The 15,823-nt window shown below is 52.1% G+C and overlaps 2 protein-coding genes across 2 annotated transcripts in view; one reads left to right on the forward strand and one right to left on the reverse strand.

Moving 5' to 3' along the window:
- Positions 1–1,817: 1,817 nt before the first annotated feature.
- Positions 1,818–12,338, forward strand: UBXN11 (UBX domain protein 11; the record flags this gene model as incomplete). The annotated part of the gene is given in 12 exon segments (XM_009276276.2): positions 1,818–1,937; positions 2,715–2,769; positions 3,829–3,905; positions 4,408–4,522; positions 5,955–6,172; positions 7,172–7,249; positions 8,704–8,824; positions 10,003–10,106; positions 10,352–10,419; positions 11,188–11,334; positions 12,162–12,297; positions 12,300–12,338. Coding segments are annotated over 12 exon segments (1,278 nt in total), but the record flags the coding sequence as incomplete, so codon positions are not given.
- A 1,685-nt stretch (positions 12,339–14,023) lies between these two features.
- Positions 14,024–15,823, reverse strand: part of SH3BGRL3 (SH3 domain binding glutamate rich protein like 3) — a 2,506-nt gene continuing 706 nt past the window's right edge. Inside the window, exons 2-3 of the mRNA XM_009276277.1 lie at positions 15,345–15,676; positions 14,024–14,946 (exon numbers count right to left, since the gene is read on the reverse strand). Of these exons, the coding sequence (XP_009274552.1) occupies positions 14,881–14,946; positions 15,345–15,676 (398 nt within the window). The 3' untranslated portion in view covers positions 14,024–14,880. The remainder of the gene's footprint in view (positions 14,947–15,344; positions 15,677–15,823) is intronic.

A 15,823-nucleotide genomic window follows, 5' to 3' on the forward strand; every position in this document is an offset into this window, starting at 1 on the left:
GGGGGGGGGACACCCCCCCACACCCCCCACACCCCGCGGTTCGGGAGCCCCCCTCCACCGTGAGGGTCCCCCCAACACACGGTGCTCGCCCCCAGCACATTCCGGGGCGCCCCCAGCGCTGTCACCCACGTCCGCGCCCCCCCAGAGCCCACACACACAGGCACCCCCGGGCGGTACTCGGTTACCCCCGTTATTTTGAGCCCCTTTTTGCCAACGATCCCTCAAAAAGCTGATCGCTACCGGCCTTCTGGGGACCCACAGGGCTGCACGTGACGGTGACAGGCTCAGAAACAACACCAGCTCGAATGAAACTCCCCAAATTTCTTATCTGCTGCCTCCTGGCCGGCATCGGTCCCCAGCAGGTACCAGGGACATTGGTCAGTCACGTCTCGCGCAGGTTCGTATCGCATTTGCGTTTCCTCAGTTCCAAGCGGAGAAGAGTTGCTTTCGGCAGCCGCAATGGCATCACAAGCGTCGGCTCTTTCACCCGCCCCTGCCCTGACGCAGCAGGCACCGCTGCACCTCACTCACCCGGGTTTCACCCCCTCTGCTCTCAGGCAGCTCTCACAGGTTGGCAGCTCAAGGATTTTAACTCCTACTACAAGTTGTGGGTGTATGAGCACTCACTCTGCCCAGAACGCAAGGATGTACGGACCGGGAAGATGGGCTGATGAGAAAAATGTACAGTTTGGGCTTTTTTGGACAGCCTTTTCAATTACATTTTAAAAAATTTGCCCATCAAGCAAATCCTCCCAAAGTTAATGAACCTATGCTTTATTTTTACGTATTATCGCCTCTTATTTTTACTAAAAGGGCAGAGCTGTCCAAGTTCATTGACTCCACTGGTAAGGTTTTTCTTACCATCCTACATGTTTTGCAATGACTGTAGCTCTTTCTCTCCTACATGTGTCCAAAATTAGATAAGTAAAAAAGGTTTCCACATCCTCAGCAAGCCCTAGAGCACATTAGAGCTTCATCTATTTTTACAGTTCCATTTTAGGTCACATCCTTCCTACTAGATCTTAGAGCAAAAACTCCCTTTCCACTCCCAGTGAAGTTTGCTGCTTCTGTTAATCCCAGAGTGTTGTGCTTTTTGTTAAAATAGCTCAATATTACCACTTTCTGCCTCACTGTGCAGCGCAGGATGCTCTGTACTAGTGTCATGGTCTCTTTCTGCAAGCCCCATTTTGTGTTCACTCTTCCCAGCTGCTGAGATTGCACCTTCCCTTGGGTCCTGGCTCATAACGAGTGCCCACATACACTCATTAGTCCGAGAGTGCTTATGGGATTGAATGGACAGGGCCCACCCTGCTTTCTCCTGCCCTCTCTTTCCCTCAGCGTAACCCCAGTATTTCTTTACCTGCTTTTGGAGAAGTCGTATCCAAAACGCTGACCTGTTTTCTTTCTTTCATGCTCTTCGTGCCTCTTCTCAGAAGATGACAGCCTGTCTCCTAGGACAAAGAATCCAGTGCAAGGCAGTCTCCCCTCCTGCTCAAGGGGGACAACACTGAAAAAGAATATGCAGGGTAAAGTCCCTCAATGATTAGGGGATTCTGGGCTATCACAGTTTCTCGGTGACAGTCTGGTGGACTCAATACCCCAGGCCAGGGCTAATTCCTGTGGTCCCCCTCTCGCATACACAGCGTGCTGTCGGTGACACAGCCATCTCCCTACCAGTCAGGAGCCAAGGGATCTCTACCCAGCGCCCCCCAAAAGGTACCCTTGTCCTACCTGCTGTGGCAGAACAGGAATTCTTGTGTGGGGGCCCTTATGGCGCAGATGAGCCTCCAATACCGATCGCCATTTTAGAGAGGTAACACGTGTTCGTGCTTTCAGGCGCAGCTCACACTGACACGGACCTCATGACCTCCATGATGCAAAAAATCACTCTGTTGGAACAAAAAATAGAGAAACAAGCACAAGAAATCCAACTGAAGGTAAAAATCCTGCCCCTTACTGAACCTGTTCTCTGCCCGTGCTTTGACTGGTGAAGCCACGGTAGCATTACACCTGCTCAGACCTAGTTTGGGCTAAAACAAGTTAATCTGTAGCCTTCGCTGTTAATTACACAAATGAGCCTTTGCAAAGCAACAGAGTATCAGTCCTTGGGGTGGGAGAGTGGACAGTCCCTGCTGTGACTTCTTAAAGACCCTCAGCACCCTTTCACTGATATCGTTAGCTGTTCGGCTTCAGACCTTTCTTTTCTTCCTTTTGCTTCCGGAAACAACAGCTGCTCATGCAGCAGGGTCACGCTGGAGCAGACCTCTTTGCATTACTGCAGCTTGGAATAAATATCCTTTTTTTTTTCTTTTTTTTTTCCCCTCCAAAGGGGTGGCTGCAGAGATGCTGGTTTCTTTTCCAGATCAGCCGCTTGCCGCAGGTCAGAGCATGAGCTGTGCCTGAGCAGGAAGCACAGGGGCACGAGTCCATGTGCCTGCCTACAGCTCTTGTGCAGATGGAGGTGGGGGAGATAGGTCAGCATGTCCCTCGCCTATTCTTAGAGCAGTGTATTTATATCCCACACCTCATTTGGGTCTAATTAAGGTATTTGTGAGGTGATAGGGCCTTTCTGACCCTTATTTTGCCTGTCTCTGAGTGGGGTGAGAGGACGTGCACCACTGACTCACCCAGCCAGGACTAATTATGCAAACTGTGCCTCAAGGTCCTGAAGGCCAAGGAACTAAACAAGGTCATTATTTGTTCTGGTCCTGAAGGAAAGGAGGATTGCTGAACTTGAAGAAAAGATGAAGACTCTTCAGAAAGGAGAAGGTAAAAATTGTTCTACCCTCGGCACCTTGCTCCTACCTGTGGGAGAGCTACAGAGCTCCTTGTACTGCAACAGAGCAGGCTTGGAGACCTCCTCTCTGAGCCATCCTTGCCTTCAAAGCCCAAGAGCCTCTTCAGCGAGGGGTATCAGTTACACACACGTGGTACCGTTTGCCAAAGCAGATCTGCACTTTGTACTTGCATCTGTTACTTGGCTTTTCTGGTGCAGTGCAAAACATTATTTCCTGACCTATTTTCTGTGGGTTACTAAGTTTCCATGAGCATAGACCAACCACACAGATACCTGAGGATGGTCAGAAAAAAAGTACGGTAAATAATGCAGAGTTCAGTCGTGCTGGAAAAACAGGGCTACTCACAGCTAAGCGAAACCACAAATCGACTTGGAGTCTCAAACAGTATTACAGGTCCAGGCTCACTTGTCCCATAAGGCAGCCTAACTTTAAATTGAAACCAGCTTTGAGTGAGTCACTGAAGGTCTTCCCCTCCATTCAGTTCCCTGGAATCCAGCAGCTTTCCAGCTGAGCCCAGACACGTTTCCTATGATGGCTGGACTACCTTGTTAGCAGAAAGCTGCGGTAAGTTCTCCATTTCCTGAGCAGAGAACAAGAATATGCCTGTCAAACCACAAACATGTGTTTTGTACCTCATCATGCATTGTTCTAGCCATTCAGCCTAGGTTTCTGGATCCAGCTTTAGTGGACACCTGCTCATTTTTTTAATAGGTCCCTTAAGACTGAGTAAGCCAAGCAATTCTCATTGTATAATTGCGAACAGCACCGCTCACATCAGCTTCCCGCAGCGTAAAACTTCACCAGTGTCATTCACAACTATCTTTCAGTCCGTCAGCATCTTTTTCAAAGTGCTGCAGGTTGAATTGTCAGGGACCGGCATGCAGAGCTCATGTTCAGCTCCTGTGTCGTACGGGCTTGAGTTCACTTACGGTAGAGGCAGTTACTGCTGGGGCATCTGCGCTGTGTGACACAGGTTACCTATAGCTCTTCTTTAAGGCTGTACATAGAAAAACCAAGTCTTCCCTTTCAGATGCTCCTGACTCATCCAGAGCAGAGGAACTGGAAATTAGGTGCTTTCAGCTGCAGACCCAGGTCTGGGAGATGGAGGTGAGACACCTGCTTCACTTGCCCTAAGCCATCTGCACCTTTGATTTGAGATCGTCGCAGTCCCGGGCTGCTTGGTCTTTTTCAAGCTGCCACTTTTAATCATCACAATTCTTCACCTCACCCCTCTGAAAAGAAAGAACAGGTTGGATGTGAGCTACAGGGCAGTAGGAGTTTTTTTAACACACAAGCATTTGTGCCTCCTGCAAGCCTCTTCATTTTGATTTCTAGTACTGTAGAAATATTCTTTGCAGCTACCACAGTCTTGGGAGATTACTGTGTCACTACAGATACTTTCATTCTCCCTTTTGCCTACTACTAGTGGAGCTGCTACTACTACTACTCTGCCAGTGAGTTTGTCTGCCTGCCAGGGCCAAGGAGCCCCAAGACAAACCTTCTCTTTCACCTCCCCTTCTGCTTGTCACGGTCACACCACTCTCAGGCTTCCATTTCTAGTTTTCTGAAGCTCTGTTCTACAACACTGACTTGTACTTTCCTCTTACAGAGGTTTCTAAATGACTATGGTCTGATTTGGGTTGGAGAGAGACATGAACAGCTGGAAGATTTAGAATCGCTCAAGGACAAAGAAGAGCTGCCAGCAAGGAGCCTCTGGAAGCCAGGTAAAGCACCAGCACTCTCTGCTGAAGCAGCTATCCTAGATCGTGCTGCATGCTTAGAGAAGGTATGATACTCCCCAGGGTAGATAAGCATCAAAGACCCAGAATTTGGGTCTTCAGAATTTGTGATCCTGTGCTGAGGTCTTCACATCAGTCCGTCTCAGGGACAGAGACACGGAGCAATTTAACAGGAGCTAAGCCAGGCAGAATGTTGGTATTTTACATACCTATATTTTGTAAGCCCCGTCTAGGGGAAGAGGAGAGAACCCAATGGCTCAGCCATTTGGAAGGATACCCTCGCAGCAGCTGCTTCCTGAAGAGTTCACGTACCCTAAACGTTTGAAGCTTGATTGCTCTAATAACATTGACGTAAAATGGGTGGAAAACTGAATCAGATGCTTTGTGTATATGGTAGCTGTAGTAACTTACCCATATTGTCTGGCTCCATCAGAGAGTATTGTTTGCCTTTCCTCCCAACCACCACGTGAGCGGTTTAATTGAGACGTGATTGTGCTGTATGGGGTCCAAGCATACTTGGCAATGGCTTCTTAGGAAGTGGTAACAGAGAAAAAAAAAAAGAATAATACTTGGGCTGTACAGCCAATGCTGCTTCCTAACCACCATGCAAATATTAGTTAACTAATCCTTCCCTCCCTTAGATGCAGGAGGGCAGAAGACGGGGGAAGCAGTAGAAAGAATTTTCATTGTTTTCAGCTCACTTACCCTTTTTAAGGGATATTTCCCCCGCCCTCCTTTATCAAATCATAAAAAAGCGGAACAGAAAATACCAAAGGCTTTACCTCTGTCTACATCTCTTCTTTCATTTCCTCTTCTGATTTCATTCTTCTATCCCATCACAACTCTTCTACTGCTTCACCCCACCACCCTCCTCAAGCACCCGGATAAACACCCGCAGCAGTGTCCCAGCAAGAGAGAGCAATCTGCTGGTGGCAAGGAGCAGGCAAGCCAGCTGTGTTTACACTGGTGTTTCTTCAGCAAGTCTGCCCTGATCCATTTATCCAACCTAGTTAATCCAACTAGTTAAGTTCCTCACTCTGTGAATTTTACGGCACCACATTAAGGGACAACACAACACTTCTGAAATTACAACCAAAGACAAGGAGCTGAGCGTGGTCTCTGAAGAGCTGGCTGCATCTGTAGCTGGCTCTGGAGTCACATTACCTTGCAGCAAGAGGGCTGTTGCCCTGCTGCCCTGCCCTTGTGGTTTTTGCACACACCCATGTAAACCTGGCAGCACTGCGCCGCAGCAGCAGCGTTGCACCGCACTTTGCAGAAGTGCAAAAGACAAAGCGTGGAGAGGCGGCACAGACAGCCCCGAAATGTTAGGACTCAAACGCACCTCAAATTCACACAGAGGTGAAAGCTGCTTAGCTGGCATCCCCTTCCCCCTGTAACTCTGATCCCTCTGCCACAGGTGAAGCAGTTGTTTCCAAACACCAGATTGATTTTGATCTAATCTTGGAAAACGTGAAGGATTTGAATGCGCTGGCTGGCGAAGGCGTTTCTCAAATCGAGCACACGCCTGGGGGTGCTCGGCTGAGACAGCCAGAACCCCTCCCTCTTACGCTGTATCAAAATGGGATCGTCATGTTCAACGGACCCTTTCGGCCCTACGAGGACTCATCCACGCAGGTATGGAAAGGTCTGTAGAGGAATTAGACTTAGAGCCATCCTGCTGTCGTTCACAAAGCCTCAGGAAAGGGAATGTATAGGAATAGGGCTTGTGAGCTCATCTCAGTCCTAAAAAGGAGCAGCTACTGAGACCTCCCGCTTCTCACCGGCGTTCCCATGGTGCCTTTAAAGACTAGTATGTCTTTGTGTAGTAATTTTTAGAGATGGAGATTCTGGGTCTTTTATGCAGACTTTTCTGCACAGCAATAACAACACAAATAGGAGCAGCCCAGGAGGAATGGAAAAGCTGGACATGAGCCAGCAATGTGCGCTCGCAGCCCAGAAGGCCAACTGTATCCTGGGCTGCATCCAAAGCAGCGTGGCCAGCAGGTCGAGGGAGGGGATTCTGCCCCTCTGCTCTGCTCTGGTGAGACCCCCCTGGAACACTGCGTCCAGCTCTGGAGCCCTCAGCATAAGAAAGACACGGACCTGTTGGAGCGAGTCCAGAGGAGGGTCACGAAAATGATCAGGGGGATGGAACACCTCTGCTATGGAGAAAGGCTGAGAGAGTTGGGGTTGTTCAGCCTGGAGAAGAGAAGGCTTCAGGGAGACCTTCTTGCAGCCTGTCAGTACTTAAAGGGGGCTCACAAAAAAGATGGGGGCAAACTTTTTAGCAGGGCCTGTTGCAACAGGACAAGGGGGAATGGCTTTAAACTGAAAGAAGGGAGATTCAGACTAGATATAAGGAAGAAATATTTTATGCTGAGGGTGGTGAAACACTGGCCCAGGTTGCCCAGGGAGGTGGTGGATGCCCCATCCCTGGAAACATTCCAGGTCAGGCTGGACGGGGCTCTGAGCGACCTGATCTAGTTGAAGATGTCCCTGCCCACGGCAGGGGGGTTGGACTAGATGGCCTTTAGAGGTCCCTTCCAACCCAAACTATTCCATGATTCTATGATAATATCTCAGTCCTGACATAAATAGTCTGAGGTATGACCACGAGCTCTCATTTTGTTTCAGCAATGCCTGCAGGATATTATGGATGGCTATTTCCCTTCAGAGTTGCAGATGCGCTACCCAGATGGCATCCCTTTGCAGGTAAGCAGTGCAAAACCCTATTCATCAGCTTTTTGGAAGAAATTGCTCTCTTGCTTCCCGAGAAAATTGTTCAGGTTTCTTTCACCAGTCTGCTGGATGCTCCCCACAGCAAATTAAGTTTGAGGTTTCTGAACACAGCATACACAGAGCTGAATTCTGTGCATGTGTGTCTCGGGGAAAGAGTGACAGGGAGCACACCTGCGAGAGCCGTTACAGGAAGTAAGGGAGCGTTTCGGCATTAGGACCGAATGGTTTCTCTGCCTCAGTGAATCTTGGCTTGGAACAAGACTTCTCTTCTGCAGAGCCTGCTATGCTCTTAGAAGTAGTACGTGCAGCTGAAGAGCTGTGTAACAAAAAGGAAAAAAAAAGTTCTTAGATAGTTCCCCTGGAAAAGCTTCTAAAACCAGATTGAACAAGTATCTCTCAAGGAGGATGTCGGGAGAGTTTATTTTGCCACAATTCAAATGGATTTGGCCAATTGAGGTTCTTTTGGGCCCCACTTTTTGGTTTCTCAGAAATGGCAAAAAGCCAAGGCCACATTTTCAGGCAGCAAGCAGGCAGAGAGCCTCAGAGGACTCTAATCTAGGCCTTCAAGTGCATCCGAAACGTAAGCAGGCACGAGCAGAGGGGTGCACCTACCCACTGGCACGAAGAAAGCAGGGCACAACTGCACGGGCAAGTGCAAGGTCAGTACAGCCAGAGTGAGCTGGTAGGTGTGGTAGTTGGAAAGTCAGATGGAAGAAGGAGGATTGTGCAAGGCTCTTGGGGCTGTGGTTCCCTATAATCCGTGCATAGCTGGCCGCATCTGGAAGCCACAGGACAGTACGGTAATCTGGGGTAAATGCAGACACAGAGCGCATCCACTTGTGATGTGGACAGCCAGTGTAAGAGGAACATAAGTGGAACCCAGACAGAGAGATTGCCCCTATTTACACAGCTTTTCCCACTGCTGGGGGCCTCGGGGTAGCACACTGCCTTCCTCGGTTTGTTAGAGCCGTCCGACAGTCCCCACTGCAGCTTCTTACCGCCAAATCCCTCTCTGCCCCCAACCTGCTGCTTTCACATCACTTTCCACCTGGAGAGCCTTTTCAAGTGTGGAAGCAGACACGGGGGAAAGGTCGGGTCCAAGCACGTTTCTTACAACTCGTGGAAAGGAGCAGCTGCCCCGTGCCTGTCGAGATGGATGAACAACTACCCTGCGGTCTGGGGTGGGTCGTCCCGGGGAATTGAGGGATCCACCAGGATTTGCTTCGTTAGAGAGCCTATAGGAGCTGAAAATGCATTTCACTGAGTTTGGACAGCTGGAGCAGCTTCCAAGGAAGCAGCTCTCTTGGTTTTATTTGGGGTTTGCAACTCTTGGTTATCGTTGCTGTGGTTTATTGTGCTCTGATGCAGTGAGAACAAGCTTGTGCAACAGTCAGATTTGCTTATGGCAGTCGGCCTTAATTCAACAGGTCACTGACAGAAGGGACGTGGTATTTCAGGAGAGACACCTTCCAGGGAGTTTTCCTGGCCACGGCCAAGTGGTTGGCCATTCAAAATCAAGTGAGGTGCAGGAAACCACCGAGATCCCAGGTAAATTCTTAAACCTGCCTTAAAAATGCAGCTAACTCCCAAAGAGGAGAATCAAAACCTTACTTGGGAAGTCCAGCTAGCAGGAGGTGCATGTGTAGGGTCTCAGAGAAGGTGGCAACACTGCTGGGTCAAAGCCCTCTGCTTGTAGCCTCAGTGTTGCTTCAGGAGCTGGGAGCCAGGCAGCACACGTGGTGTCCTCTCCTCATTAAATCCTCCTAAAGAATGAGACATGACAAGCCGTAAAAGACCAGAAGATCAGTGGGTTTCCAAAAACATATCCGCCCTGCACCTTTCTGAAAGGCCAAGTTCCTTCTAGCCTCACCCTTATCAGCATCAAAGGATGCCGGGGAAACCATGCAGCTCTTGGGGGAGTAGCTTGCAAACAACCTTTGGTTCTCCTACAAGTTCATTCCGTAAAGGTGGACATCTTCAAGCCAGACCAATCTTAACCGTACGGAATACGGGCCAATTCCTCTTCAGAGTTTCATAAGGGAGTATGGGACATAAGGTCAGGCCGCAGACTCCTCACGTTGCTTCTAGGCTCTAGCAGTCTGCGTGAGCAATACCTGTCGGGGCTGTGAAAGTCAAATGCAGTCAGTCGTATAGACAGAAAATAGTGGTTTTGTGCATGCATAACTAAATAACCCGAACACGTGCATTGCCCATCAGCAACATCTTCCTGCTTCATATCGAACCGTACTACTTGCTCATTCATCTCAAGGCCATTCACAAACAGAAGCTGTGCTAAATGCCTCCTTTATCCAAGTAGCAAAAAAAAAATAATTGCCCGGTGACACCACAGAAAAAGGAATGGACACCTACAAATACACCCTCGCAAGACGAACAATTTTCCAAGTCTGTAAAAATTGTCATCGTTTCAGTTTTTCCTGTTCCCAGCAGGGCTAACCAGGTTTCTACCTGTTGTGCATCCCAGCTGTGTGCTGAACAGGCTGCACAGTTGCTCACCGTTGATGTTGACAATCAAACGTTTAGCGGGCCAGAAAGTGGGACAAGCTTCAACGGGGGAGACTGAGAGCCAGTCTCGGCCTAGCTAGGGGAGGTTAGAGCTCTCCCTGTCGGCTGTTGTGCTCTCTCGTTTCACCAAATCAGCCTATTCTGGGGGAAAATCGCTTGTCAAAAAGGTCACACGTGGACACCTCTCCCCTCTGCTCTGGCAGGTCCCAAAGTCTCCTCGGAGCAGTTTCTCAGCAAGCTTTCCAAGCCCTTGAAACACGGAGGAGAAGCTATCGGTGTCCGAGCCTCAGCCAGAGCAGCGCAGCAGGTATGAGTGGACCCCCCCAAACACCCACAGGATGAGGCCCGGCAGCAATTCCCTGGGCTCAGCGCCCTGCACAGCGCTGGCTCCCCCCTCCTCAGGCCTCTCTCAGTTTCTGCATAACCTCCTCCTCCCAGAGAGGCTCCACCAGAGCACACGTGGCACTTTGGCACCTGCTCCTGGGTTTTCCTGGCACTGGTTGCTCTCTGTGCAGAGCAGGCAGCGGTGACGCTCACCTGGTTTGGTTTCAGGGCTCTGGTGGGATGCGGAGCAGCAAAGAGATCCTGGTGGAGACACCCAGGCTGTCTGCCCTGGAGAGGTACAGGCACGGCCCCCCGACCCCTGCCCTGTCGGGCTCTCATCTTCCTCCTATTTCATCACTGCGGGTTTATTTCAGGGGTTTCAGCTGAGGAAGTAAATGGACTTGCCTCTTTTATACCTTAGAAATAATTAGAAAAAAAGGCCAAGCTTGGTCTTTTGGGAAGACCACTGAATTGTTCATGGTAAACCTGCCATCTTTTACATCTCTAACAAAAGCTTGTTGTTCAAAATGTTACTTGCTTATTGCTGTGAAATACTTTTCCCAACAGCAAGCCAAGGCCTAAGAGCTTGAAACCATCTAAGAAGCTGTTTGCGGTCACGTTAAATGGGAGAATCCCTCCAGGAAACTGATGCCCAAGTGGGAGGTCACACTAACAGCACTTTTCCACTCATAGTCTTCTGGCAAGACAAGACCCAAATAGCTAATGAAAAAAACCCCAAGCAGATTATTTTTAATCAAAGAAGTAGGGCAAAGTACTTACCAGACAGCCCTGATCTAAAATGAAAAAGCTAAAAAAGGTCAGCAACCCTCTTTTCGAGGCACCTTTAAGCAGGGAAAACAAAGCAGCGGTTTGGTCCGTGGGTCGGTCTGCTCGCCCGCAGTCAGACGGGGCCTCGTTCATCTCAAGGACGTTCCCAAACGCGAAACACCTCTCCCCCGTTCGGATCACCCTGGCAGCCCGGGGGTCTGCCCCTTGAGTAGAGCACAGACTCTGCCGCCGGCAGAGCCCTCACTCCTCAGCTGACGAGGTTTTCTTATCTCCAGGGTGAAGGCAGCTGAAGAGGCTGAAGCTTTTGCCTCTGATATCTGCACTCTCCGCATCAAATCCGAGAGCGGGGAGCAGACGTACACTGTAAAAATGCTGTTCACGGAGACCATAGGGGACCTGCGCCAACACCTCGCCCACGCCAGGTAGGCCTAGGACTTCCTCCCCTCCTCGCTCCCCACCCGGCTCTGTCAAGCCCCAGGGAAGGTTTCTCAGCTGCCGCTCAAGGGCTGAGGGTTACAGTCCTAGCCCCAGGAGCCGCTGGGCACCCTCTGCTGCTTTGGCTCCACCACCCGAGATGCTCTCCGGGCAGCGCTGCCAGGGTCACGCTTAGCTCAGAGTATTTAATACCCACCTTTCCCAAAAAACTGACACAGCAGCAGAGATAAGTCTCTTTTGTCCCCTCAAAATTGCCATCTGACCCAGGTCCATCACTGCCTTTGCCTCCTTCCAGCTGTTCAGCAGCACTCGCCTGACTGTTGCCACCGTTCCCAAGGTGTTGGTGCAGCCTGGAAGCTGAGCTGCAGCCTTCAGCTGCAGCCTTCCGCTTGGCCGACGGATCCACTGCTGGACAAACACCCCCCCTTTGCTCAGCCGGCTCTATATCCCAACGCATTTAATGCTGCCCAAGGTCTCACACGTCCCCTTGGGGACAGTTCCAAATGGCTGAGGGGACCCCTTTGCTCTCCCCTCTTCCCACTCCTGTTGCGGGCCGTAACTCTGGTGTCGGTCTGAGCCCGCTGCTGTTGGGATGCAAGAGCCTCCTTCCCCACTGCAGCTGCGCAGCCTGGAACGGCCGCTCCGTGCCTGGCTGTTCGCAGTTCGGGCGGGAAGCCCTTTTTTCTGCTCAGCCTGTGCTTGTGAAACAGTCTCTCCCTCCGCTCTTGCATAACCACAGCTGGATCAGCCAGAGCATCTCAGCAAAACCTTGGGGGATCCTGTGTGTAGGAAAGATTGTGCTGTTCTTTCCTAGGGGTGGAGACTCCAACTCGTATGAGATCATCAGTACCTTTCCCCAGAGGGTGTACGCAGACGACTCCAGGAGCCTGCAGGAATGTGGCCTGATCCCCAATGCCTCGTTGCTGCTGCGGAGAAGAGACCCCTCCCCAACAAGAGGGGAAAGGGCTGCAAACAGCTTAATGGCTCCTAGCAAGAGCTGCTCGCCCCAAGCTCTGCAGGAGGAAGGAGCTGCCTTGCACCGTTAGCCGTGTTATAATCTCCCCTGGGTGGGAAGAGAGGAGAAGGGTGTCTTTCCAGATTTAGTTTCACTGCGCCGTTACCAGGGATGGAGAGAAGAGCTCAGAGGCAGCGGTTTGGCCTCTCCCTTCGGCAGAGGGTGCCAGGCCCAGTCCTGCTGCCTCACGGGTGGATGCTTTTCCCCCAAGACAGGAGGTGGGCTCCTAACACAGGGGCATTTCTGTCAGCTCAAACCCGAGGCCTGGTTTCTCGTCTCCGCTGAAGGTTACACGGGCTGATCGCTCCCCGGGGAAGGCCGCCAGCTTTACACTGGTACTGAGCAGTTGCTTAGCTGGGCTCAGGGATTCTCTATAGCAGCAGGACAGACAAACGGCCAGGGTCAATTTGCTTTCCACACACAGCTGCTCCCCAGACACTTCAATTGCACTTGCACCACAAGAGAAACAGGCTCAGTTATATGGTCCCCGGTGAAGCTAAACCAAAAGGCCTCGAGCCATTGCAGTGCTGGGACTGAGCCAGACTCATCTCGGCCAGGAGATCCTGCTACTGGGTTTCCTGTACGTGAACAACTCCTTCCCTTGGACAGCCCCCAGCTCCAGCGGGGCCCAGGCTCGCAGCCACGCCGAGCCCGCCTGCAACAGCCCCGAGCTGCCAGCCAGCCTCCCTCCCTCCCTCCCTCGGCAGCCTGCTGCAGCCGGGAGCTGGATGCTGCAACAGGACACCGTGTCATTGGAGAAGAGCGTAATCCCTTCGCTGCTTCTCTGCTGATCCCTGAGTAAAGCATCTTCCTCCCTCTCCCGCGGGCTGGGGCCGCGCTTTGCGGGCCCCTTTCCCCAGCACATTCTTCCTGTTTCATCTGTGACAAGCTCCCACTTGACTCCCAGCTGACGACACTCCCACTTGTGCAAGGCAGCGCCTTCTGGCAGGTTCCCTTTCAGCAAACGCCCTGCACACGCTGCCACCCAGCCCTCGTTAAAGGCTCCCAGTAAAACCATTTATTTAAGTAGCAGTTTCCGCTTCCATTAAGATTTCAAAGGCGCAGCTGGCTGCGGAAGGGGGGCAGGATGCCCAGAGCACTTCCCGGACCCCTCCGACCAGAGCTGGACCCTGCACAACTCAAATACAGGAAGCACCACTCATGCAAACCGGCCGCTTCCACGGGCTCCCTGTGACCACTGACTCAGTCCCCACAGCTCCGAGTTAGTTTCCTCCTTTTTCCACCTATAGCAGATATAGGAGCGTACAGGGGACCCTCCTATAGGGCAGCCTTTTCCACTGCCCCTCTATGTCCTGGTCTCTAACCGACCAGGTAATCTTCGTGCCAGCGGTTTGTTTTTCGCTCACGTGTCTGGCTGAAGCTGTCCCTCCCCCGGGCTGCCGTTCTTACCAGGCAGAGGAGAAGAGTGCTTGAGAGAGGTACCTGTCACTACCGCGCTGTAGGATATTCAGACAGGTCCTGTGAGCCTTTGATTAGCGGCAGCAATCTAAGGTGTTAAGATCTTTGTGTCGGGCTGCAGCAGCGAGTACAACTGACTCAGCTTCTCTGAGCTGGAAATGACTCAGAATCATTACGTAGGGCGATGTTTAACCTGTAGTCAAAATAAAACCAAATTTAAAAGAAACCCAGGGATACCGACGTGAAAGGTACAGTAACGTTTAATAGCATCTCGGAAGACAACACTGGTTATAAACTTGCTTTTTTGGCAGGAAAACAAAATGCACTTGGTCCAGGTTGCAAAAAAGCCAACTCAAAGAGGAAAGATAAGACAGCTGGAGCATCAGCTGTTCTGGAGCAGCCCTGAGCCATTAACGCTCACGAGGGAGCCCTGGCACCACATCGCGGCGGAGGGCAGACGGAGCAGCGCGGGTCCCGCTTCTAGGCCCATCCATCCCCCCCAGGCAGCCTGCCGAGTGACACCGGCCTTCGCCCCCAGCCCCGGCCTTCTCCACAGTGGGTGGTCAGACCCCAGCTTTGTGCAGTATTTTTGCATTAAAACAAAACGAACAGAAATCAACTTAGTTGCCTTAATCTCTGCAGTTGAGATGAAGAAGGAAAAAAAAAAAAAAGGAAGTGAGGCAGCAGGATTTACAATTTTAACAGCAACTGGGAGAAGTGGGAAGTAACATGCAACCCTAAGCCCTTCCCTCCTGAAGCAGAAGCTCTCCCTGCAGAGAGGGCCGGCGGACGGCTGCACTTCGCACAGCCCCAGAGGCTTTGCTGTTTACAGAGGCACTGGAAGCTGCGGTGTGAGCCAGGCCCAGCGTTGTTCAAAGGCCATGCGCAGCGAGCATCGGACTTTCTTTGGATCCCTCTGAGATGATATCAGGGTTAGGCAGGAGGCAGCTGCAATGAGTAGTTTTGGTCATGGGTTTCCCTACGCTGGGATACAGGTCGCGGTGCCAGGACAGCGCTGACAACCTGGAAGTGAAGGTGGTCGGAGATGAGGGTGCTCAGGAATGCAGGTAGAGTCCAGGATGGGAGGGGAGCCCAGGGCTCAGGCCAGCTTCAGGAACTCCTGCAGAGTGTTTTGCTCCACCGCTTCCACAAAGAGCTCGTAATCCTGCAGGGAAAAGCCACACGGTCGCTCACAAGGCAAGAGCGAGCTGTACACTCCCGCCGGTCAGGCAGCACGGGGTCCCCTGAGCACACAGCACAAACTGGTTCACGACACGGGCGACAGTCACACGGAGGACGACAGGGTGAAGCCAGGACAGCCCCACACAGCGCAGCCCCGCTGCCCACCGTCACCCAGAGTCCCCCTGGCCTGGGTCCCGCTTTTCACGAGCCACCATGCTCCAAATGCCCGTTAACCCTGGCAGCGCCTTGTCCGTGCACCTCACGAGAAATGCCTTTTAAAAGGCGCCTCGACACCATTTGTAGCAAAAACAAGGGGACGGGATTATTGCCCACCACCCAACCTCCAGGGTGCTTATCCCCAGCGCAGAGCATGAGCCTTACCCCGCAGTAGTGGTCTCCGTTGACGATCTGGGGTGGGATGGCTTTGGGGTTGCCTGCCTTCGCCCTCATCTCCTCCCGGAGAGCATTGTCCTGGGAGATATCCACCAGCTCGTACTTGATGTTTTTCCCATCGAGGATTCTGGTTACTTCGCTCTGTTGGGATTTGATCTGGAACCCGGGTGGGAAAGGCAGGTTACGGGGAACTGGAGAGGAGCCCGAAGGATGGGCACGCACCCCAGCGTGCCAGCCACGCTCAGCACAGCGCTCACAGAGCGACCGCTCCTTACGGGCCACGGTCCAGACCCCACCTGGCCATGGGGCTCGGCCCTGCGCTGGGGGGGGACGGACGGGACACCCAGCACGGCGATTCGGGGGAAGAAGGGGACAGGGCAGCGTGAGCAGGGGAGGGGACACCTGGGATGGGGCGGGGGGGGGGGCTTCGCAGCCCCACGGGGAAGAGACGCCCACCCCAGGGAAGG

Source organism: Aptenodytes forsteri, unplaced genomic scaffold (assembly GCF_000699145.1).
Source record: "Aptenodytes forsteri isolate BGI_AS27 unplaced genomic scaffold, ASM69914v1 Scaffold321, whole genome shotgun sequence".
Classification (NCBI taxonomy): domain Eukaryota; kingdom Metazoa; phylum Chordata; class Aves; order Sphenisciformes; family Spheniscidae; genus Aptenodytes; species Aptenodytes forsteri.